The following is a 27,174-nucleotide window of genomic DNA, read 5'->3' as shown; positions in this document are numbered from 1 at the left end:
GAAATAGTGAGTGAGTGACATCATTGACTTTCTCATTTGAGTTGTGCATATCACTGTTTTGTAAAAAATAAGCAAAACTTTAAAGTGTCATAACTTTCTTATTTTACATCCGATTTTGATGAAATTTTCAACGTTTTGCTGGTTTAATATTTCTCTATTTATTCAAATCAACATTTCTCTGGGGTGGACTTGACCTTTAATAATATACTCGTGATATAGGCCCCGCTACTGTGTTGGAGTGCCTGAAGTGCCGTAGTGCGGGGCCTATATAACGATTATAGTATTATACTCGTGAAACAGGCCCCGCGAACGGACATTCTGAGCCATTCATCACAGCAGCGGGGCCTATATCACGAGTATATATAGTGAGCTGAAGTTAGCAACCTAGATATTGAGGTATGATCGATTACAATTTTTTTCTCGAGCGGGGCCTATATCACGATTTTGCCGTGTTCGGAATCAGTCGTTAAACAACAAGATCTACTAGTACTGGCAAAATTGACTGGAATCTATCGAGTTCACGAATCACATTTGTTGGCCTACGGTCATGACGGTACCGTATGGGTACTAGTATTCAACCCGGCATAATTCAAAGATTTTGACATATTCCCCAAAATATCTAGAAATAGGGAATTTATCTTAATTTCATACCTTTGTTATTTCCAGGGTAATCTGTTGTCAGTATTTTCTTTATCAATCTGTCGACTGTGTGCGCAGAGGATCGAATTATGCGGCGATGGCCTTTTGCACTGAATGGTACTAGTATTCAACCTAGTGAGGATTGATAGCAAATCTTAAAAAGGTCTAGATTGCTAAATTAGATCTAGATCTATGTAAGTCTCTGGCTTTGATTAATTCCCTGTTTGGTCTCATCTCAAATGGTCTAGTCCATAGTCGGATGGGACAAGGGCAGATTGAGAGACAGGGCCATCTTTCATCGCTAGGTTGAATACTAGTGCCGACGGGTTGAATACTAGTACCAAAATCCGTCGCCGTAAAATTTGATCGCCCGCGCACGCAGTTGACGGGTTGAAGAAAAAAATAACCGGAAAAGAATAACCAGCATTTGCTCTTTGAAATAAGACAGGTCTGAAATTCAGGTAAATTCCATATTTCTGTATATTTGAAGAAACTCTCCAAACAGGTTGAATACTAGTACCCTTACGGTATATACAGTTGCATTGACCATGCTGGCTAGAAGAACCTCGTTCGTAGGATGAGTGCTGACTGGGTCTGGGAAGAATGATCAGATAATATTCTGCAGGTCATGCAGGTGAGATGATCGAGAAGTTCTTTTTCTATTAATTGCTATGAGAATATATCTTCATATAAACATGTAGAGAATGATAATGATGCCGAGTTATTATATTACAGGCAGACTTGTTTCCTGGTCTTACAAGTGGCTGTTGAAGTTCAACCTGGATAAATGTTGTGTACTTACAATAGGTAAAATGAATGATGAATTTAATGCCTATACAATGACACATGATGAGAATGCCTCACATCACAAGTTGAAACTAGTAAAGATTTAGGAGTGATTGTCGACACAAACATGACAAAGCTTAGTTTTGACCAGCACTTTCTGTCAAAGATAAATAAAGCCAATAGGCTAATGAATCTAATTAGAAGAACATTTGTTTATCTTCACATGTCACAAGGAGAACTTCTTACTCCTATACAAAGCATTGATTAGACCTCATTTGGAGTATGCTCCTGCAGTATGGAGTCCATACTTAAAGAAACATTCAAGCAATAGAAAATGTACAAAGAAGAGCCACTAACTTGGTACCTGAAGTAAAGAACCATCCATATGAACAAAGATTGATTCAACTAAAACTTCCTACATTAGCATATCGCAGTGTGCGAGAAGATATGATCGAAACATTTAGGTATGACCAAGAGGTAGTGCCAGGTTTGGGTCAGGTGCATGGGCCTACCAGTGGTCATGATAAAAAATTGTTCATTCTGAGGTCAGTCACTGAGAAATTATTGAATTTTAAATTTTATCAATATTTTGTGAAAACATTTATATGCACACCGCCATGAATATTCTGGAACGGCTCTGTCTTTTTCTTGTTGATATAAGTAGCATGTCATGATCTTTACCTCTGTCATTTTTACCTTTGCCATTTTTACCTCTAAGTCCGCTTGTAATAACTCAGCATCTTTGTCATCCGACGACACTCCTTTGCGGTATTCCGCTGGTTACATCAGCCCAGTCAGAGAACACATCATTCACACAAACACGGTGCTGTCGACCAACAAGAAATGATCTGACCTACTCAAATATGAGCTTAGATATGCCAAATCCCTCAATTTGGCTAAAATGTTGATTTTGAGGTGCTGCTAGGTTTGTGCTCCTCCTGGCCATGTGCATTTGCTATGAGACCTTTAAAAATGCTTAAAGGTCAAGTCCACCCCAGGAAAACGCTGACTTGAATAAATAGAGAAAAATCAAACTAGCATAGTGCTGAAAATTTCATCAAAATCGGATGTAAAATAAGAAAGTTATGACATTTTTAAATTTCGCTTAATTTCACAAAATAGTTATATGCACATCCTGGTCAGTATGCAAATGAGGAGACTATGACGTCATCCACTCACTATTTTGTTTGTATTTTATTGATATGAAATATTCTAATTTTGTCCTCATTGTCAAGTGATACAACGATTAATTTCTCCCTGAACATATGGAATTAGCATTGTGTAATACTATATGTTTCAGTCAAGTTGATCCTTATTGTCAAATCTATAAAAAATGAAATATTGTAAAATTCAAACAACAAAAAAAAAAAAAAAGAAATAATGAGTGATAGACATCATCGACTGACTCACCTCGTTGTGCATATCACTGTTTTGTGAAAAATAAGCGAAACTTTAAAATGTCATAACTTTCAAATTTTACATCCGATTTTAATGAAATTTTCAGCACTATGCTAGTTTGATTCTTCTCTATTTATTCAAGTCAGCATTTACCTGGGTTGGACTTGACCTTTAAATTTACAAATTTTTAAAGCCCCTTTTCAGCCAAAGTAGGTTTCATTGTCTTGTGGTTCTTGAGATTAGATGATACTAGTTGAAAAGTAGCAAGCAGCTATATTGCTTTTATTCCTCTAATTTGGGGTTTACAGATATTTGCGAAAAAATATATCTGATCAAATAAAAGAAAATGTCATTTATCCATAGGGGCTGTACATTATACAATGCATTGTACATACTACACTGCAAATATCCATGAATTGACCACCAAGACATATGACAAGTCCTGTATATAATGTCATAGAAATGAGGATCTGAGGTTTAGAATTAGATTGTGAATTTGATTGCTTGTCAGCTATACATGCAAATATACATGATGAAACCAGATGTAATGTAAATTCCTCATGAATATCATTTGCATATTATGTACGTACATCACATTTTTAGCCATATCTTCTTTTTTTAACCGACCCACTGTATGGTTTAAATGGGGTCAGGTAACTACCATGGTAACGCTGATCAATGGCCAATTTTAGAATAAAGGATTCCATGCAAGTTACCATTGGACGGCAAAGTTAACGTAATGGTAAATTTTTATGCAACAGGCCCAAAATAGCTACAGTGTAAATGCCATAATGCGGGGTTGACTATAATCTATTATATATTTTCCTCTCTCTGCCCCCTGAATTAGCATATTTGACAAAACATGTCTTCAATTTCTGAGACAAAACATATCTTCAATTTCTGAGGCATTTAGAGCTCATTTCTATGATACTTTAGTTTATATACAGACCTTTTTATATGTCATGGTGGTCAATGCATGGACATATGTATGCAATGCAGTATGTGCAGTACTTTGTATACTGTATAACCCCAATGGATAATTGGCATTTTTTTTTGTTTAATAAGATATTTTGCAAATATCCGTGAAACCCAAAGTAGAGGAATAAAAGCAATATAGCTACATGTACATGAAGCTACTTGCTATTGTTGAATTTGTATCATCATTATATCCAAGAACTCCAGGACAATGAAACCTACTTAATTTTGGCTAAAAAAGGGCTTCAAAAATTGTCAAATTTAGATAAAATTATCTTTTAGATCTACAATGGTTTAAAGTACTAATTAGAGGAAAAACAAATTGTCTGCCCCCCCCCAAAAAAAAAAAAATTTAATAGACACCAAAACCATAGAAAAAAATACCACCAAATAAAGAAGTTGTGGCCAAAACAGTGATTTGGGGGGTTTTCGCTGCAATTTTGGCCCGGCACAATTTTTTCTTGGACCCGAGACAAAAAATATTGTCATTTTTATGTTGAGATACATTACAAGGAATTAAAAAAAAACTGTTGCCATATTGAAATGACAAAAAATAGTTTTGACCCATGTATAGCCCGCTCCTATTGGTATCATATTATTACCCCGGCTGAAGCTAAGCCGCCTATTTTAAACTAAACTTGACATGTACCAGAGGACCTTTATCAAAATTTACTGTTGCCTTTCAAAGTTCTTTCTATTAAAGCGTACATTCATACAAAATTGTCCTTCAACTCCTTTTTAGAAAATACAAATTTTTCATTGTTAACAATCTTCATCTTATAATACAGATTAACTAGATGTACTAGATCTGTCTTATACTGAAATATCTTAAACCAAAATCTGAAATAAAAACAAAATATCGTGATATGGTATTTTCTCCATCTTTATGTTATGGGGGGGGGGTATATTTTTCAAAAATTCTATCATGATCATCATCAGATATTTTATCAATAACGTAGCGGAAAAAAATCTGGTAACAAAATAAATTTTATCATGTACATGTATTTTATTGATTTTTTTTTTATTTCTAAAGTATTTCTTTTTAAAAACCTTTTTGTTACAATTTCTGGAAAAAAATCATTGGGTACATTATTTCTCTTATAAATAGCGTCAAATTAAATGACTGTTGTCAATGAAAATGAGAATAGATTTTGTAGTGACTTTGTACATGATAGATACATCTTGAGCAATTTGGTCTGACAAGAACTTAATGTTGCATAATTTATTTTGTTACCGCATGCCCGCGCATCACAAATTTGGTCTACATGTATAAAGCTGTGCAAGACTTAAAATTAAATAGTCGTTGAGCGGCATGGTAAAAATTTGTGCAGCTGATATATCTCGAACAATTTTGAGGCTGCCTGAAAGCCCCCCCCCCCTGCAGATAAGTTAAGGTTAAAAGGAGCACCAAAACTCATTCCTGCAGTGACATCATCAACTAAATGTTATAGAGTTAACAAAGGGACAGGGGTATTTTGAGGGTGCCTGAAAGCCCCCCCCCCCCCTGCAGATAAGTTAGAGTTAAAAGGAGCACCAAAACTCATTCCTGCAGTGACATCATCAACTAAATGTTATAGAGTTAACAAAGAGACAGGGGTATTTAGATTTCTTAGAGCTGACCTGTATTATTAACAACGTCTAACATCAATGATGAATTAAGGAAATGTAAAGGAATTGAATGAAAGCAGATAATTTTATTGTCTGCAACTGCTTGGTTACATACCATTGTCTATCTATACAAGTGACGCCGACTCGATTGATGATGTTACATCCAGCATGCGATCTTGAGCCTATTGGAGGGAATTGGGTCAAGTTTATTTGGCTGTCTGATACTATACTTTAAAAGTTATGATTATTTTTTTAAACAAAACATTTTGATATGTTTTGATACCATTATATTGAACTTGTATTGCAGGGGTCCACTAATAAGACAAGGGATCTGACCCCCACCTACATTAATTCTGTAACGAAAAAATTCGGTGCTGCACCGTGTCATGCCTATTTTTTAAGCCTTGCGAAACTTTTGAGAATATTTGCGTCTCCTTCTGCACCCGCCTTAATAATCTATTACTGTGGTCTGGTATGATATTCCCCTATCCAGTCATTAATACAAAGCTTGTCACAGCCTGATAAGCAGAGAAGAGAGGCAGTTACCACCCCCCCCAAAAAAAAAAGAAATTGAATAAAATATTTATACTGAAAAATATTCACAAAATTAACCATAAGTGTGCACAAAATCCTTCAATTTTACTTTAGAAAATGCAAAAGCGCTCCAATGGCAAACTTGGTTAATTTGCTCCCTCGCTTTTGAGTTTCATCAGAAAAATTCTGTTTACGATCTTGTTCATCCCCTCCACACAAATCGACACCCATGGTAGTAGAAGTAGCAGAAGAAGAATGTTATCTGTATGTCACCTGGAAATTATATTGGGCACTCAAACTACTGGAAAACAGAACAAGTCCCCCAACAGAGCCTTGGGGTACTCCACATTCAAGTGGCCTTCTCAAAATGGTTTTGCAGGAGTGACCGGAGAAGAATTGGAAATTTTCATTTAGTTTTCTCACCCACATTCTCATGCCTTTTTCTCATTTAATCTGCTTTTAATTGAAAAAAATCAGGCAAAAATCACCAAGTACCATGACGGAGACCTTAACAGAGGAAAAACTCATCGCCCTAGCAGAGGCTGTGGGTGACCATAAGAACGTATTTAAGTTCGGGTTGAAACTGGGATTCAAGAAGTCCGAAGTCAGTACATACATCAGTACAAATAGACGAAATGACAGTTCCGAAGGAACCACCTCCATGCTCTTCGACTGGAAAAGAAAGACACGGAGTGCAAACCAAATACCTGATATCATCAAGGCACTTGAAGACGCTGGATTTGCGGAATTAGTAGATGATTTCTTCCCATCTGGAGAGGGTAAGGTGGCCTTACATATTCCTTTTAAAAATACATAAAAGCGAGATCCCCTTTAAAATGATGTAATTTAATGAATTTTATTATAATAGTTTATTCCTTGAACTGCTCTTTGCGAGTGGGTATGTCTCTTCGGGAGAGGGAAGGGTGATGTTCTCCTTTTTAAATATATATTCTTTATGGGCCTTCTCATTTAATTCTAATTTTAACTTCAAATATTTACGTACAACGTAATACTGGTACATGTAGTGTTCGATAATAAAAAATATCTAAAAATTAAAGATAACTTAGAAATTATCCTTTCGTTTAGTATAACGAAAATAGACCACAAGGGATCCCAAAATTTCAAAGCCATGCTAAGAGGTTCTATTAATTTTGTAAAAAATAGTTATTACACCAGTTTTTCATGTTACTTGATACGCTCTTTACTTCTTGATGAATCCTTTGAAGTCTTTGGGTAGACCTTTATGAGCTTACAAATCATTTTGCACTACATGTATTTCATATTTTTCATTAATATTTGCTTTAGTTTCATTGTAAAATTAACTGTGCTATACATGTACTCTCCAAATGCGTTAGATAAAATATCAGTGTAAGTACATAATGTTATATGGACCAAACCAAGGTTAGATTAATAATTTGCAAACAATAACTTTGATTTCCCTTCTGTAAAATTTTTAACACATACATATTTTGGTTTTGTCCCTATAATTGCTCTCAAATTATTTGAGAGTATAGGTATATATTTTGACAGATTTCCTGCATTTCCTAAGCAAATGAAGTCAGATAAAAGTGAATAATCAATAAATCGTTAAAGGGATACTCCGGGCTGAAGATATTCATATCTAAATAATTGTAGTACAATGCACACAGCAAAATGTTCAAAATTTCATCAAAATCTGAAGTTATTGAATTTCAAAGTTAAGCAATATTTTTTGTAAAGAGTTATATGTGTGGTAATATATTTGTTCATGTCTTTAGTTAAATGAAATCTATTAAACCTGTTTGAGATTAGTTTGTTAATGGCTTTGCTTGCAGAATGCCTTTCTGAGTGTAGTACATTAGGAATTCTCAGTGGTAGTACAGTATATAATTAATAAAGGTCAAGTCCTCCATAAGAACAAATTAATTTGGATAAAAAGATAACGTTCAATCAAGCATAATGCTGAAATTTTATCAAAATTTAACAAGATGAGAAAGTTGTGATGCTTTTTTCGTAGTTATTCACATTTCAGTGGTTTGCAATGAGAGAGTTCATGGCTGATGTAGCTCACTCACTATTCATTTTTTTCAATTTTTTAAAATTTCAGTTGTTAAACATATGAGAATACAGATTTAACCACCAAAGGGTTAATTAAATGGCAATGCCATATGTTTAATAGGAAAGAGTAAAACTTTCACATTACAATGAGGAAACAATTTTGATATATTATATTTCGTATTAAAAATAACATACGAAAGAAATCATGAGTGGGTGATACCGATGGTTCCCTCCTTACTTGCATGCCAACCAGGAGGCCCATTGCATAAAAGTAAACCAATCATAACTTGCATGGAATCCTTGATTCTGATTGGCTGTTGAGCAGTGTTACCATGGTAGTTATCATTAGATAGAAAAGTTTAAAACCACAATAGTATACGATGGGGTCCAGGATGTGAAATGATTCAACAGTTTTGCATTAATCCTCATTTGACCCCCTCAACAAATTTTTGTCACTATGCCGTCGCGCATTTTTGTTTAACTGCGCCGCTTGCTTACTTTTTACTTTCAAGTCTTGGGCATTATTTGAGACCAAATTTTCGACGCCCGGATACGTGGTTTGGAAATTATGCAACATTTTATTTTGTAAGCGCATGTCAGGCCCCAAAAAGCTCAAAAATGTGATCCTTTGTACAAAAGTCAATGTAAGTTGTGTTTTTAAACCAAAAATTATATCTATAAATGTATGATTATTTTTACTTTTGTTGGTTAATGATATTCATGACTTTTGGCAGCTTTTGTCTGTTAGAAATGTAAAAATTAATACTCTCTCAAAAAATAAGCATTCTACTAGCTATATTAAAAAGGCAAAAATCTACAATAAACAAATTTAGGGGAAATTTCATATAGATGCTTATTTGCATAATTAGATGATAAGAAATATAGACAATCAATATTTGGAAAATTTTACTAGATAGTCTTATAGTTTACATCTGGCTTTATGCACGTGCAAAATTACACGGTGATCGCGCAATCAGCTGCCAAGATCTGAACAGGGGTCAAATTGATCCTCCTCCCCCGTCTATGGTGAAATTATATAGCATTTTATATTACCATATTTTTTCCCATTTTTTTCTTTCTTTAAAATGATAAAGATGTCTCACAAGAAACTGCAACAACTTCAAGAGCATCGACTTCAACAGGAGCAGCAGACATGTCAGCATTACCACAGTATGTAAACAATCAATACTTGACTTGGTGTACACATGGGGATGTGACCAGAGCGTTAAAAATCTGTGTTTCTTCGTATGCTAGAAAATTTGGACAAACATCAAAATAAGAAATCTAGATCATGATATATCATACTCTTACATTGTTATAAACATTTTAATAAAGACTATAGAGTACCAAAGTGATGAGGTCAGTTGCCATGGTATCATGCCGGCCTGGTTCTAAACAAATGAACCCGGCCAAATGAAAGCGTGTGTTTCTCATAGGAGAAAATGGCTGCTATCAAATGATTGCTTGCAACCTATTTTTCAGATGAGCCAAAGTCATTTACAAATACAGATGATCGCTAGGTGTGACTTTGATCAGAACCAGCCCGCCATGACACCATGGCAACTGATGTCACACTTCAATACTCAAGATGATTGTACGGTATTTTAGTTTAGGTAGAAAATAATACATGTACATGTGTATTCTACTGGGTTTGTACATTACTTTTAAGATTTGTAAATAAGACGAGGCTTTGCATGATGTACAGTAATTGCGTACTCCAAATGTATAGTATAGGGAAGATGAGATTTGATTTTGATAATTGGTACTCAATAATGCATCACAATAATATTAGCACTTGATATTTCTCATTTCTTCTACAGTACCATCAGTGAGGGAGAACTTTTGATGTTGTCAACAGAGATCGGACCAAGTTACTACAAGAAAGTTGGCGTTAACCTGAATATCTCCATTGTAACCCTTGATAACATCAAGGAGCATACCCGAGATAACTGCGAAGCATTGATGACAGCTTTCACAAGATGGAGGGATAAACAGCTTCCAGACACAAACATCAGGGCTCATCTTGCAGAGGCTTTACAAAAGAGTGGTCTAGTGTTGCTTTCTCAGAAACTGATTACTGGAAATCTATTGACAGAGTCAACAGGTAAGGGGAAGAAGGAAGTTATGATGGCTGCCTTCAAAAATCAGTTCAATCAATTCTTAAAACAAAATACTGTTTTTATCTAGTGGCACTATTCCATTGACCTGTTTGATCGGGTTCACTATCATACACAATGATACACTTATCTTACTTCTTATAGAGTTAGGATATAAATGGTGATGTTTCAGTTTGTTTGAGCATTTTGATGCCTCATCAAAACCGTTCCTAAATTGAGTTGGTGCTGCCCAGAAAACAGATTTTTGACCCATGGGACCACGCCCGATTGAAAATGCATTCATTATACAAATAAACAGACATAAATTGACCATGAATTTTTTTTAAATTTATGACTGAAATAGTAACACCTACGATTTAAAAAAACACACACACACAAGAAAACCAAAAGCCAAAAACAAAGAAATACATAATGTACAGTATACATGTACTTGTACATGTCTATCAGTGAAATGGACCTCTGGTGATCTCTCACAGCTACACTTTTCATGCTAAGGGGGTGGGGGGGGGGTGGGATGGGCTCCGATTTGACCGGGGTGAAGCTTGAGTTGTTATGGATCACATTTGACGGGCTCTCATTTTACAACTATGCTCTACAACAATGAGCTGTTTAAGTTTCGAGGTCACACGACTTGTTGGCCCAATAAATGACGTAAGTCGTTTGTCGTCCGTCCACAATTTCAGAATGCTTCTTTGCCATTTCAAGTCCGATTTCAATTCTGTTTGCTTTATATGATAGCACTAGGTGGGGGATTCAAAACTTCTACACAGAATTTTGAAATTCAGTAAATATGCTAATTTATGCACATTTTTCGAAATCCACAAAAAGTGCTTTTTCTTCTTTATTTGTTGATCGATTTTGATTTTTTTCTTCCATCTGGTAGAGCTTCATAAGGTTCACCAAACTTCTACACAGAATTTTGAAATTTTCAGTAGAAAATTATTTATGCTAATTTATGCAAAATTTATTCAGAAATCACAGAAAATGCCTCTTCTTCTTTATTTGTAGACAGATTTTGATTTTTTGCTTCCATCTGGTAGAACTTCATGAGGTTCACGAAACTTCTACACAGAATTTTGAAATTTTCAGTAGAAAATTGTTTATGCTAATTATGCGAAATTTATTAATAAATCACAGAAAATGCCTTTTTTTCTTTATTTGTTGACAGATTGTGATTTTTTTCTTCCATCTGGTAGAATTTCATGAGGTTCACCAAAAGTCTACACAGAATTTTGAAATTTTCAGTAGAAAATTATTTATGCTAATTTATGCAAAATTTATTCAGAAATCACAGAAAATGCCTCTTTTTCTTTATTTGTTGACAGATTGTGATTTTTTTCTTCCATCTGGTAGAATTTCATGAGGTTCACCAAAATTCTACACAGAATTTTGAAATTTTCAGTAGAAAATTATTTATGCTAATTTATGCAAAATTTATTCAGAAATCACAGAAAATGCCTCTTCTTCTTTATTTGTTGACAGATTTTGATTTTTTTTCTCCCATCTGGTAGAACTAAATGAGATTTACCAAACTTCTACACAGAATTTTGAAATTTTCAGTAGAAAATTATTTATGCTAATTTATGCAGAATTTATTAATAAATCACAGAAAATGCCCCTTTTTCTTCATTTGTTGACAGATTTTGATTTTTTTCTTCCATCTGGTAGAACTTCATGAGGTTCGCCAAACTTCTACACAGAATTTTGAAATTTTCAGTAGAAAATTATTTATGCTAATTTATACAAAATTTATTCAGAAATCACAGAAAATGCCTCTTCTTCTTTATTTGTTGACAGATTTTGATTTTTTTTCTCCCATCTGGTAGAACTAAATGAGATTTACCAAACTTCTACACAGAATTTTGAAATTTTCAGTAGAAAATTATTTATGCTAATTTATGCAGAATTTATTAATAAATCACAGAAAATGCCCCTTTTTCTTCATTTGTTGACAGATTTTGATTTTTTTCTTCCATCTGGTAGAACTTCATGAGGTTCACCAAACTTCTACACAGAATTTTGAAATTTTCAGTAGAAAATTATTTATGCTAATTTATGCAAAATTTATTCATAAATCACAGAAAATGCTTCTTCTTCTTTATTTGTTGACAGATTTTGATTTTTTTTCTTCCATCTGGTAGAGCTGCATGAGGTTCACCAAACTTGTACACAAAATTTTGAAATTTTGTCTGGAAAATTATGCAAATTTATGCAAAATTTATTTATAAATAACAAAAAAAATGTTTTTTCTTCTTCATTTGTTGATCAATCTCAATTTTGTATGCTTGATATAATACATGTAGCTCGAGGTGGTGATACAAAATTTCAACACAGAATTTTTAAGGTCATTAAATATGATAATTTATTCATATATTTTCAAAACTCACAAAAAATACTTATTCATTTGATTGATTTTGATTATTTTTGTTCCATCTGAGAGCTACATGAGGTTCACCAAGGTTCTACACAGAATTAAGAAATTTTGACTAGAAAATTAATATGCTTAATTTACATGAAATTTATTCATAGATCACAAAAGATGCTTCTATGTAATTTCTTCATCAATTTAAATTCTATATCCTCAATTTAAGTCACCAGTATAATTCTCTACAGTGTCAACTGGGCTGAAATTAAAATTGTGTTAAATTTTGTTGCGAGATGCCGGATGAGCTCCCCATCATTGATGTGCTAGTCTATTGATAAGTTTAATAGATTGAAATTCATTTAGGACGAAAGAAGCTTGTGCTTGCAGAAATATGTCTATAATTGTTTCACATGACTTGAAAGTTAAAAGATGTGACTTTTTTTTCTAGGTGCACCTGTGACAATTCCAGTATCAGAGACCAAACCACTTTCCCCTGACCTGATTGAGAAATGTAAAGATGAGCTCCAATTCAAGTACAGGACTGATTTCTGTATGATAAGAGCTGATCCACTAGATCCTGATTCTGTTGTGCCATTCCAAGATATGTACACAAACCTTTTCTTGGAAAAAGAAAAACGAAAGGAAAGGAGTCAACTTGAGTATAAAGATCTCTTTAATCTCAGAATCAATGGAGTGTTCCCCAAACGAATCATGATCCAAGGAGAGGCAGGGGCTGGAAAGACCACATTCTTGGCTAAGATTGCATGGGACTGGATAAACGATAGTCCAGATCTCTCAAAGTTTGTGTGGGTACTCATTATCCCTCTGCGTGAAGCCAAGCGATGCACGATTGGTCAGATTGTTAAGTCATATCTCTCAAAGGACAACCCAGCAACAGCCTGTCAGATCACAGAGTACATCCGTTCAAATCCAGAAAAGGTATTCATTGCCTGTGATGGATTAGATGAGTTTAGTGGCAAGGTTGTACAGCATACTGAAACCAAGCAAGGTTCAGAAGGTGCTCAGTCAGAGTTCAAAGTTGGATCAGAAACAAGTCCAGCAAGTATATCTATGCACACAAGAACTAACACCGAACTAAATGTACGTTCTGTGGAGAGAGGTGATATCACAGTTGAAGATATTCTTCGCTCAGATGAACTTCGTACTTGCCCTGTAATGGTGACAAGCCGTCCATGGAAGGCCAATGAAATCAGAGGGAGCAGTAGTTTAAGAAATCGATACACATTCATCCATGTGGAAGGCTTTAGCAGGGAGAATGCTAAGGTTTACATTCGCAATTACTTCAAAGACACTGAGGCTACAGCAGATGAATTCATCCAGTTGTTTGAAAGCAATGATATCATATCGGAGAATATGGCACCATATCCTATCTACATATCTATACTCTGTCACATGTGGAGAGAACTTGATGACAACAAGAAAGAAAAGTTGAAGGCTTTTCAAAGATATTCTGAAATATTCTGTGAAGTGTTTGAATTCCTAAAGGTGCGTTATGTTCAGAAAGAGATCCCAGATTTAACCAGCCGATTATTCAATACCTTTCGCTCTGAAATAGAGAAACTCCTGAAACCAATTTCCAAGGTTGCTTTTACTGGACTACAATCAAATAACCTTATTTTCAATAAAGAAGATCTTGAACAGTACTCAGACTCTTTGAAAACAGCATGCAAAGTAGGACTGTTGTCACAGGAGAATAAGCTCTCATCCATTCATGATAAGAGCAGTCCGTTCCTGCAGTCAACAATCTTCTTTCCTCATAAACTATTCCAGGAGTACATGGCTGCAGTCTATCTTGTGTCTCTCTATGATTCAGATCGCATTGAATTTAACAGGCTGATTGAGGAAGTAGTGATCCCTAGGAAGGAAGAGTTTAGGTATCTCCTGTACTTCACTGTGTCACAGGACAAAACAATTGCCAAGTATACCACAAAATGTTTGTTACAACAGTACGCCCAAAGCAAAGGCGATGATGCACGAAAGATGAATTTCTTGGTTGATGTAACCTTTGAGAGGCAGGATGAAGATACCAACGCCATGCTTCAGAATTCAGTGTCATCTCTGTCCATTGATGTAAGAGACACACACACTTTAGCTGGTTATGCATTCACTAGGATATATTCAAAGGCGGTAAGTTGGATACAACGGAAAAGTTCCCTGAGTTCATGCATGTTTCTATTTTTTCAATACAGTAGCACACCTTCAGGAGTGTAGCTGAAAGTCATCAGAAAGATCTTACTAGTCTTGAAATTGACTTAAACATAAAAACAAAAAAACCTGTAACCATTCAAACACCCATCTTTCAGTTTGTTTCTCATTTATTGAGTAAAATATCAGTAGTACATACATGTATGAAGATATTGGAATCTTGAATTGGACTGAAATATTGTCCATCTTATGCATGCATATTATGATAATTATTATACCGGTTGAGTTCAATAAAAACTTAACACCTCGAATCCCCAATTTATGGCAAAATAAATCATGAACACATAATTATTAAAAATGGCATGAAAGAGTATGTTCTTCCAAATAATTTTATACCATATCTATGGGGTATGTGTTAATGCTTGGATGATCAGTAGGTATTCTTTGCAGTGATGTAAATTTTTATTTGTGCCAAAGTAAAGCATGACTGCAATGAATGAATCCGGATGTCAGTGATGTCAAATCCTACAAGGGTTGCATTAAATTCAAAATCAAAACATGTTTTCAATAATTTACATTATAATTGTTTAACTGTTTAACACTTTTTATTATCAGTTCTCAATTTAACTTTATTGACAAGGGATGTACAAATATGTTCACTAACTCATGTGGGATTATGCAGGGCTCGACAAATCCGCTTGCCCGCTTGCCCAGGGCAAGTGAAAATGACGTGCGGGCAAGCATTTCTCAAAGTCAATTGCCCGATCGGGCAAGTGGTTTTTTTGAAAATGAACAAGATAAATTGACAGTAAAGTTTAATAATTTTTTGATAAATTGCAATTATCGGCCAATTATCTCTCATACAATGTCATACCAGTCAAAAAACAGTGGAAACATGTCAAATAAGCGCCAATTTACCGACAAAAGGCAACAATTTATCGCCAGCGGTCCCGTTCGATACGTCGTTCGATGGAGGCTGCCATCTTACTTTCTAAACTACAATGTGCGCATGCCCTACTAATCGACGAAGGAGCTAGCTGGGGAAACCCCTCTCTCGCCCTCTGAGCGCATGTACGGACGTACACGAGCGATCGCGATCGAGCCAGCCGAGTCTCGAGCTAGATTGCGCTGAATGTATGCAAGCTTCGGACTGACTCGGCCAGGACCAGACGTCCCGTATTTTATTCATTTCTAAAACATTTTAGTTTTTATTTTATTTTAAAAATATATAAAAGAAACACCAAATATCATTAGGATTTTTGTTATATGATTGGATTGTTTTTATTTGCTTGAAGTTTGAACTTTTTCCTCTTTCTTTCTTTTCTATCCTTCTATCTTTCCTTCTTGCCCTTTTTTGTTACATATCTATTTTTATTTCCTGATCCTTTCTCTCTCTCTCTCTGTTCATTTTCTTTCTTTCCTTCTTTCTCTTACTTGCCTTCTTTATTACATTTCCTTTTTTTTATTTCCTTCATTCCTTCTCCCTTCCACTCATTTTTATTTTTGTTCTATCTCTCCTTCCATTATTTTTTTTAAATTCATTCTGGCCTCCCTTCATTCTTTCCACCCTCTCTTTCCTCCTTTCTTTCTTTCATTATTTATTTCATTTTGTCCTTATTCTTTTCCCTTATACTTTCTTTCCCTTTCTTCCTTCCTGTTTTCTTCTTTCTTTCCAAGAATGAAGGAAAATTTTCTTTCCTTCTTTCTTTCCTCCTCCTTTTTTCTTACTTTCTTTTTGTCTTTCTCTTCTTTGTTTTGACTTTCACACATTTATTCATCTTCCCTTTTCTTTTTTATTCTTTCTATATTCAATTCAAAGAATGACAGAAACCTTTTAATCTATTTTTATTCTCTCATCCTTCTTTTATTAGAACTTTCTTATATTTTTATTATTTCCTTCATTTTTTCTTTTTTTCTTCTCAATTCATCTCTTTTCTTTCTCTCCTTCATTCTTTCGTTCACCCTCCCTTCCAATTCTGTTCTTTTTTCACAAGTCTAACACTGTGTAGCCTTCTTTCTTGATCTTTTTTTTTTGTCGAAATCTGGTCACCCTGGCAAGGACTCGGCTTCAACTTCAAACCAAATAAACAATGAGACGTCAGACTAAAATAGGCGACTTTTGTCGTCATGATCGGCGGCCAGAACAACTTGAACAAGAGTCAAGAAAAAGAAATGCCAAGGGCAGCGCCAGTAAATCAAGTTCAGCCAGGACAGAAAAGAATAATTATTAAGAGCAAAAGAATTTTTGAAAAAAAATCGGGCAAGCAAATTTTTTTATCACTTGCCCGACAGGGCAAGTGATGAATTTTTTTTTTTTAGAGGCCTGATTATGGCATCATAAATATCTGGATTCATTAATTGCAGTCATGCCTTACTTTTGTGCAAATCAAAATTTACATCTTTGCAAAGAATTATCTTCGTGTAAAGATATACCACATAAATATGGTATCAAATTATTTGGGAGAAGAAACTTTTTCCAGCCGTATAGAATGATTATGCATTCATGCATGGCTGTACGCAGGAGGGGGGCAGTTACCCCCCCCCCCCCACAAATTTTGAAAACATACAAAAGTATGCACAGAATCCTTCTATTTTACTTGACAAAATCTAAAACGCCCCAGTGACAAGCTCGGTCGTTTTGCTCCCTTGCTTTTATGTTTTTTGTTTTGTTTTAAGTTTATGCTTGGTGCCCCCCACCTACATGTAGTGAAAAGTCTCTGCATATGGCCATGTGTTCATGACATATTTTTACCTTAAATTGGAGGTGTCAAGTTTTTGTTTTTTATTCACATGGTACACTCGTTGAAATGTTCTTTATTCTCTATCTGAAAACAAGCTTTTCAATACTTAGGCATTGATACTTTGTAAACATTATTATGTAAGGGTGGTCCTTTTCAGCCCATTCCAAGTTTGCATACATGCAGCACTGCTACCATTTCTTATATTCTGCACTGCCTAGCATACTGTATCAACCCCTTTGATCATTCAGATTCTGATCAGGGAATTTCCTGAGCTGACCAGAAAATCTCCAAGATCTAACCAAGCTCATCAAATCATAACATTGCGCATGTTCGGAAGGGCAAAAACAGTATTTGACAGTAACAATTCATTTCAAGTTTGATAATGGAATATGCCCAAAGAGACAACAAGTATGTTTCATTCATGCTCAATTCTAACTATATTGCATTCTTGATGTCATTCTATTTTATTAACTTTGGATAGTACAGAACAAGCCAAGATGTGAACCATGGAATTGAGATATTTCTACAGTATTGATTTGTAGATTTTATTCAATCTGAAATGATAAAACAAAACAGCATATTTTGAGTCATCTCAACCTGAAGTAAAACATGCACTTAAAAATGAATATCTTGTATAATCTGGTCTTGATGCATTTACATTTGTCCATTAAAGTATTACTAAATATTCTGACCAAAATTTACTTTCATTGTTTATAGTAAAAGCATGGATTAAGACTAATATAAATCACCTGAAAGTCTGGATGTAGCAGACAATATTATTTTCTATCAAAATCACTCCTTATACAAAAGGCAGAAAAAAGTCATTGCCCAATTTTGGCAGGGCGCCATCAACGCATAGTTGAGTCCAACTATGCCGAAACAAATCCCTAATAGCTTTTAAAACTGCTTTTCTCTAAATCAAATGTACATGCAATTATTCATGAACCAAAACTAGTTTTGTCAGAAACTTATTTCTACTTTTTTGAAATACACTTCATGATCTTGAGTTCACCAAACGTTCATGTATCAGACTCATGACCATGTATTTGTATCCTTTTGTATAGATCTATATACATTTATGCACTTTCACCTTACAAGGAGCAACTTGTCTTAAGCATAGATATGCTTTAAAATACATCAATCCAAACTTTGTAATATGAAATTAAACCCACATATTTTTTCTTTTCATTCTCACTAAAAGAAGTCTTATATTTTCATGCTCTTGCTAAGATTATAAATCCAAACCGAACTGAACTTCCTGGAAATGTTCATATTCACATTTTCCAACATCACTAATTGCTCCCCAAAAAACTAAACAAAGCTTTCAACTGAAGCTTTTCATTAATTAAATATTCAGATTTTAGACATCTTGTATCTTTTACTTCATAACACAAATTTCAGTTATGTGCATTTAAGACAATTGTGATCAGATTTAACACGAGCCTTTCGAGCCAAAAATTGTCTACTAACTTCAACCTCTTTTCACGTGTACATTTATAATGAATTTTTACTTCTGTTTTTCGTCAATAACTCTCTTTGACTTTCTTGACATAATTATAATAATAATATAGGGTATTTATATTGCGCACATATCCACCTTGTTAGGTGCTCAAGGCGCTCCTATATTACCCGGCTAAGCTAGGCGTTCATAGCGCACACAGCTTTTTAAGGAATTACTTCCTACCGGTACCCATTTACCTCACCTGGGTTGAGTGCAGCACACTGTGGATCAGTTTCTTGCTGAAGGAAATTACGCCATGGCTGGGATTCGAACCCACGACCCTCTGTTTCAAAGTCCGAAGACTAATCCACTGGGCCACAACGCTCCAATTATATAATCAACACATTATCTCCCCTATTATCTGATTAATCTACGAAACTTACTTCTATGACAAGACACAAATGAACATTGCTGAATTTTGGACATAAAAGGTGACGAACTGCAACATCTCCGTTAATACATGAACGTGAAAAATCTGATGCTGAAGATAGCGCACTGTTGTAAATTGACATGTTGACAAATTTGCTATGGTATCTTTGAGATAGATAATTAAAACAAACGTTATAATTAATTATATGGAGTCCCGGGGGGGGGGCCACTTACATTGACGAGTGGATACCATGCGCGACCAAAAAAACACGTAAAAAGGATGTCTTTTTCACGATAGGGCACGTTACGTAACGTGATAAGGGTGTCAAAAACACAAAAATAATGAAAAAGGGGTATCTATTTCGCTAGGAAAATTACGTGTTTAGGGGTTGAATTTGCGAGGATGATAAAACAAAATTAAAATGTTTTTATAAAGGATGTCCTTTTTGCCCCAACACTTCGTGTTTAGAGTCCGATTTGCACGAGGTGTAGAAGGTGGGGTCGTACTAAACCAAATAAGGTAAAGCTGACGACCGAAGGACCCATAACAATGAAACATTCCTGTACTTGTTTAGGGGTTCATTTCAGGGAATATTTGCCAAGATTATCGTTTTGTTTCCAATACTTGTTAAGGGTAGGGTTTCACACGCCCATAATACTTGTTAAGGGGTGCATTTTCAGAATATGGAAATTACGTGTTTAGGGTGCTTTTCGAGACCCCATGGTTGCGCATGGTATCCACTCGTGAATGGAAGTGGTCCCCCCCCCCCCTCCCGGGTATGGAGTTTAATTCAAAACAAATCCCTTTTTTCCAAAGTTTAATCTTCTCTCCAATTTAGCTTTTCTGAAGGATTAAATTGTCTCATATATTCAGCTTCTTACCAAAACAAACTTAATGGGCTAAAGTTAATTCACCGGACCTTTTTGAATGAAAAAAAGAAAAATATTTCCACAAGTAATGTTCGCTTTTGCAAAGTATGATGCACTCGTGGTTTTCCCTTTATTGTTCAGCTTATTGTACTTATCCATCATTCATATTTTCTATGAAGTTGATGCACTGATCCCCTATCAATCATGAAAAAAACGTCATTTTTGATGGTTTTTAGCTCATCCGGCCCGAAGGGCAAGATGAGCTTATGCCATGGCGTGGCGTCCGTCGTCTGTCGTCCGTCCATAATTTCAAAATGCTACTTCTTCGCCATTTCAAGTCCGATTTCAATTCTGTTTGCTTTATATGACAGCACTAGGTGGGGGATTCAAAACTTCTACACAGAATTTTGAAATTCATTAAATATGCTAATTTATGCACATTTTTCAAAATTCACAAAAAATGCTTCTTTATTTGTCGACCGATTTGGAAATTTTTTGCTTCCATCTGGTAGAGCTTCATAAGGTTCACCAAACTTCTACACAGAATTTTGAAATTTTGACCAGAACAATTTTTATGCTAATTTATGCAAATTTTTAAAAAATCACATAAAATGCTTAGACCTTCTTTATTTGTTGACCGATTTTGATTTTTTTCTTCCATCAGTTAGAGCTACATGAGGTTCACCAAACTTCTACACAGAATTTTGAAATTTTGACCAGAACAATTTTTACGCTAATTTATGCGAAATTAATTTATGCAAATTTTTAAAAAATCACATAAAATGCTTCTTCTTCTTTATTTGTTGACCGATTTTGATTTTTTTCTTCCATCTGTTAGAGCTACATGAGGTTCACCAAACTTCTACACAGAATTTTGAAATTTTGACTAGAACAATTTTTATGCTAATTTATGCGAAATTAGTTTATGCAAATTTTTAAAAAATCACATAAAATGCTTCTTCTTCTTTAATTGTTGACCGATTTTGATTTTTTTTCTTCCATCTGGTAGAACTTCATGAGGTTCACCATAATTTTTAAACAGGATTTTGAAATTTTCAGTAGAAAATCATTTATGCTAATTTATGCGAAATTTATTCATAAATCACAGAAAATGCCTCTTCTTCTTTATTTGTTGACCGATTTTGATTTTTTTTCTTCCATCTGGTAGAACTTCATGAGGTTCACCAAACTTCTACACAGAATTTTGAAGTTTTCAGTAGAAAATTGTTTATGCTAATTTATGCGAAATTTATTCATAAATCACAGAAAATGCCTCTTCTTCTTTATTTGTTGACAGATTTTGATTTTTTTTCTTCCATCTTGTAGAGCTGCATGAGGTTTACCAAACTTCTACACAGAATTTTGAAGTTTTCAGTAGAAAATTGTTTATGCTAATTTATGCGAAATTTATTCATAAATCACAGAAAATGCCTCTTCTTCTTTATTTGTTGACAGATTTTGATTTTTTTTCTTCCATCTGGTAGAACTTCATGAGGTTCACCAAACTTCTACACAGATTTTTGAAGTTTTCAGTAGAAAATTGTTTATGCTAATTTATGCGAAATTTATTCATAAATCACAGAAAATGCCTCTTCTTCTTTATTTGTTGACCGATTTTGATTTTTTTTCTTCCATCTTGTAGAGCTGCATGAGGTTTACCAAACTTCTACACAGAATTTTGAAGTTTTCAGTAGGAAATTGTTTATGCTAATTTATGCGAAATTTATTCATAAATCACAGAAAATGCCTCCTCTTCTTTATTTGTTGACAGATTTTGATTTTTTTTCTTCCATCTTGTAGAGCTGCATGAGGTTTACCAAAATTGTGCACAAAATTTTGAAATTTTGTCTGGAAAATTATTTATGGTAATTTATGCAAAATTTATTCATAAATCACAAAAAATGTTTTTTCTTCTTCATTTGTAGATCAATTTCAATTTTGTTTGGATAGCTCAAGGTGGTGATACAAAATTTCAACACAGAATTTTGAAATTCATTAAATATGCTAATTTATTCATATATTTTCAAAACTCACAAAAATTACTTATTTATTTGTTGATTGATTTTGATTATTTTTGTTCCATCTGAGAGCTACATGAGGTTCACCAAGGTTCTACACAGAGAAATTTTGACTAGAAAGTTATTTATGCTTAATTTATATGAAATCTATTCATAGATCACAAAAAATGCTTCTATGTAATTTCTTCATCAATTTCAATTCTTTATCCTCAATTTATGTCACCAATATAATTCACTACAGTGTCAACTGGGCTGAAATTAAAATTGTGTTAAATTTTGTTGCGAGATATGCCGGATGAGCTCCACATCATTAATGTGCTAGTTACCCTTCTGATCATGACCTGGTTAAATAATGAGTCCTGATAGATCACATAAATGTCCCTGCTCAGATCCTTGATGGTAAAATGAGGGTTATCATGCTAATGCAGAAATACAGCAGTCTTGCAAACTTGGAATGGGCTGAAATGCACCACTAATATGTAACAGTGTGTGTATTCAAAACCACTGAAGCGAGACCAATGAAATTTTCATAGAAGTTGGATTATTTTTACATTTGTTTGAGAATACTACCACATTTTACATAAATTCACCCCTATGTCAGAGGGACTTTTTGGGGGGATGCGCTGTATAGTTATATTGCCTGAGTTTCAGGTCACATGATTAATGTCGAAGGTCACATAGGGTCAACATACTTTGGCCATGTTGTCTCTTTTTTTGAGGAATTTATATCATAGCTTTAAAAGTTTATGGATCTAGTTCATGAAAATTAAACATAAGAGCAATGATGTATCCTTGAACCTCCTGTGCGAGTTTCAGGTCACATGACCAAAGGTCAAAGGTCATTTAGGGTCAACAAACTTTGGTAATGTTGGGGGTATTTGTGGAATTGTCATAAACTTTAGCAGTTTATGTATCTAGTTCATGAAACTTGGACATTATACAAATAATGCATGTAAGCGCTTGCATGCAGGGCCAAATAAGAAATGATGTGCGAGAAGAGCCAATGGATATACCGCACCGAGGTCTGCAGGACCGAGTGCGGTATATCCATTTGGCAAGTTGAGCACAGAGTTCATTATTTACATCCTCTATGCACAAGAATGCGTGCGTTGTTTGTTTTATACAACCCCCCCCCCCCTCACCCATGTTACTGATTTGCCCTGAATGCTATATTTGATCAAAATTCTAGATAATTCTATATAATTCCAGAACTCGTACTATCCTGCACTCTGTCATCAGAGTGCAGGATAGTGCATTTTGGATGCAATAGTGCAATTCGCTGAATATCATTTGATCCGATTTGGACCAAACAGATTACAGGACATTCTTGGGATTTCTATAAAAGAGCAGCAATGTATCCCTAAATACCCTGTATGCATTTCAGGAACATGGCCAAGATTAAAGGTCATTTAAAGGTTAATGACCTCTGGCCGTGTTGGGAGTATAATTGCATGGTATCATAACTTAGAATGTTTTTTGATGCAAGCTCATGAAACATCCGGTAATCAAGTATGAATGATTGTTTTGCACGTCTTCGGTCACATGATCATTGTCAAAGGTCATTTTGAGTCAATCGACATAATATTTTATCATAATAAGTGTTTTCTTCTGTGAATAATTATTCATTAGCTGTTTTCAAAGGCAGCACTGCTGCTACATGTATATCGAATTGCGTCATGCAGGCGAGACTGCCAGAGGTGTTCCACGTCTTTAAAACTTAATATTGATATTGAAAATGAAATATAATTTTTCATTTTGAATAAAAACAATAATTCTGAACCCAATGACAATAATAAATAAATAAATACATGTAAATACCAAATAATGCAATCAAAATAATGTAATTCTGATGTATTGCTCTACTTTCAGATCAAAATGTATATTGGTAGATATTTAACTTCCTATGGACCAGGTATATCAAATGAGGTTGCATTGATGATATGCTCAGCACCATCACTATGGGATGTTAGACTGACTGGAAGCTTTCACCCTACCTTCTATGAAACTCTTGCCAGAGAAGGAAGGAAAGCCACAGTAAGTAGAAATTCATCTTAAAGAATAAGATGGTCATGTTGATGTTAGAATAAAGAGGAAGAAGATGATGAGTGATGATAGTAATAATGAAAATGAAGGTGCTAAAAACAATACTAATAATTTTTTATTTATAATTCTAGATTATATAACACTGTAATTGTAATCCTGATATAATGCTGATGACATTTAGTGAATATGATTGCAATTTTAAGTTGCCTACATAATCATGATTTATTATGCCAGTCTTGTACAGTGACATTCCTCGATACATGTAAGGCAAATAAAATGATTAACGACCAGTTTGAAAAAAACATAACAATTTTTTTTAAATTTTATTTTTTAGAAATAACCTTTAAATGATAAAAAAGGAAACAAATACAATAAGCCCAGGTTATCTGTTTTAGACGAACAGTATACAGGGCAACATAAATTGAATATACATGTACATAAACAAACATAAAGCAAACGATAATATGCACATGGATTATAACGAGTCAATTCAATTCATAACGAAATTCATAGTGAAGTAATGAGAAGGGGGAGGAGGAGATGCTATTTGGTTTAACTTATTTTGTTCTGATTTCTTTTTACATGAATTCATAATTGTACAAACATATTGTTATGTCAAATATATATAAACTATGCAAATACAAGTATATGAAAAAAGCAAGAATGGTTGGAATTGAGTATTCATATCTTAGAGAAGAAACTTGGGGGCAAATGGAAGCTTGAAAAGAGATCAAGATAGGGAGAATTAGGAACAATGACTGATGGGAAGAAAGGATATCGAACATAGTAAGATAGAAAAAAGGTTGAGGGGAATAAAGAGAAAGAAGAGAGAGAGAAAGACAGAGGGGGAGAGAGAGGGGAGAGAGCAAAGAGAAGGGATAAGAAATCAGTCCTTATGCCGTAATAACCTTAACAGCGTAATAATGCCAGGAATATTAACAATCTATTATTTCTAACAGAAAGCTAAAACAAAGCAAATGTAGCATATAATCACATTGATGGTTTGTGATGGAGCTTTGCTCAGACCAGACATATCAAATGAGGTATAGTGTAGTAGTAGTGTGATTAGCACCAATCTCTAAATACTGTTTATAAAAACTAGGGCCAATCTTTCAACCTAGCTGCTTTTATGAGGCTCTTGGTAAAAAGAGATAGAAAGATTACAACGTGAACGGATAGTTGAGATGGACAAAGATACATGTATTGTACATTTAAGCGCAGTAGTGTAGCGGTTCTGACCTTCGCCTTGTAATCAGAGGGTCATGTGTTCGAATCCCACCATGACCTAGCGTCCTTTGGCAAGGTGTCAATCCACAATTTGCCACTCTCCACCCAGGCATTAAATGGGTACCCGGTAGGATGCAAAAGCCTATAAATAGTATGCCTAGCAATTGAGTCTTAGAACTCTTGTTGGAGTGCTTTTCAGGGAGTGGAGAAGGTGCATACATTGTATGCGGGCCTGCAAGGATCCTTTGACCGGGGTAATAATATTTCTGTAAAGCTCTTAGTGACATTGTTCCGTTGTGTTAAGCGCTGTATAAATGCAAAATAATATTATTATCAAATATGTATTATAACATACCCTCTAGATTGTTTTAAATAACAAACAAAAGGTGAATTAATATCCTGGATATTTTTTTGCTCTACATGTACTGCACAGGTTTAGTGTCCAGCTAATTCTGTTATGAAGTTCTGGTTATAATCGCTACACAGGTTTACATAATTATGTAGGCCTGTATATTAAGTAACTGACTAATACCGAATTCATGATTCTTTTCATACATCTTTTGATAAATACTGATGTATGTACAAGGAAGAACATAACAAATATCATGTTTTAAGGGGAAGTTCACCCTGACAAAAAGTTGAATAAAATAACAGAAAATATAAAAAAATATTGAATGTTCAAGAAAAATCCATCATAATGAATAAATGAAGTTATTATTGAATATTTGATTGATGTTATATGCTAGTAAATTCTTTTCATATCGTTTGGTGAAAATAAATCATCACAAACCGTTAAGATATTTTAAATTTATATTCATTTTATATTATGTATTATTTTGGGCAGCTGCCCTGTTTATGACGTTACCAATATGAAAAATGTAATCGTATAGGGATAAATACATTTAAGAACAAATTTTTGTACTACATGTATGTAGACAATATTATCTGAGAGTGCTTATAAATAAGGGAGACTAAATGAGATTTTTTTTAAAAATCTGGTTCTAATGCACAGGTATGCTGTCATTCAAAATGTGTTATACTGTCAAGTGTTTTGACGCAAAAACATCTAATTGATGCAAAAACATGGAATCGTTTTTAACTTTATAAAATCCATATCTTCCTAGACATCTTTTAATTAATAATATTTTATAATCATGGAAGTTAAAAAGGGATATATTAGCTTTAAAAGTTACATGTAGGAGAGAAAGTAGATCATTGAATTTCAGAGGTGCATGTGGTATTTGTATGAGAGTGATATTGAATGACAATGTCCATGATACATGTGTGTATTACAGTATAGGGAATATAAATATACATAGAGTGAAGGTAATGAAAAATGACCAGGTGGGTTGGATTGAGATGGTTTGCAGGGTGAAGGCTTAATTCTGAAAATGGAATACATCTATGTAGACATGCAGTAGCAGCACATGTTGTTCTTGAAAGAATGTTTGAAATTATTAAGTTCTTTGCATCGAAAAGTAATTATAGGTCACATCAATTACAGGCTTTTGTAAACTTGTAAATCATCCAAATTTGTTTTGAGAATAATAATAATTGGCATATAGCGCTTTATCAATCTATGACTTCTCAAAGCACTTCATAATTATTATTACCCATTCACTTAATCAATCTTTAAGCAGCCTGTTTTTATAGGCGCACACCTGCTAAACCAACCACAATGATGGTTGTTTCCTACCGGTACTCAATCAATTAGTACCTGGGTAAGAGTGGCAAAGTGTTGATTTATGCCTTGCCAAAGGACGCTACGCCATGGTGGGAT

The 27,174-nt window shown here is 34.3% G+C and overlaps 1 protein-coding gene across 11 annotated transcripts in view; it reads left to right on the top strand.

The window, feature by feature from the left end:
• Positions 1-311: 311 nt before the first annotated feature.
• Positions 312-27,174, top strand: part of LOC129282526 (NACHT, LRR and PYD domains-containing protein 12-like) — a 40,319-nt gene continuing 13,456 nt past the window's right edge. For 2 of the 11 annotated variants that reach the window (XM_064115280.1, XM_064115273.1), the window contains exons 1-6: positions 434-1,273; positions 6,418-6,719; positions 9,072-9,147; positions 9,798-10,081; positions 12,908-14,607; positions 23,994-24,158. In XM_064115280.1, the coding sequence (XP_063971350.1) occupies positions 6,437-6,719; positions 9,072-9,147; positions 9,798-10,081; positions 12,908-14,607; positions 23,994-24,158 (2,508 nt within the window). In that variant the 5' untranslated portion in view covers positions 434-1,273; positions 6,418-6,436. Of the gene's footprint in view, positions 1,274-6,417; positions 6,720-9,071; positions 9,148-9,797; positions 10,082-12,907; positions 14,608-23,993; positions 24,159-27,174 lie in introns of all 11 variants that reach the window. The other 9 variants (XM_064115278.1, XM_064115276.1, XM_064115277.1 and 6 more) reach the window with 9 other exon arrangements.

The sequence above is a fragment of the Lytechinus pictus genome, unplaced genomic scaffold, assembly GCF_037042905.1.
Source record: "Lytechinus pictus isolate F3 Inbred unplaced genomic scaffold, Lp3.0 scaffold_26, whole genome shotgun sequence".
Taxonomy (NCBI): domain Eukaryota; kingdom Metazoa; phylum Echinodermata; class Echinoidea; order Temnopleuroida; family Toxopneustidae; genus Lytechinus; species Lytechinus pictus.
The sequence above is the reverse complement of the archived record's forward strand: the minus strand, read 5'-3'. Positions and strand labels throughout refer to the sequence as shown.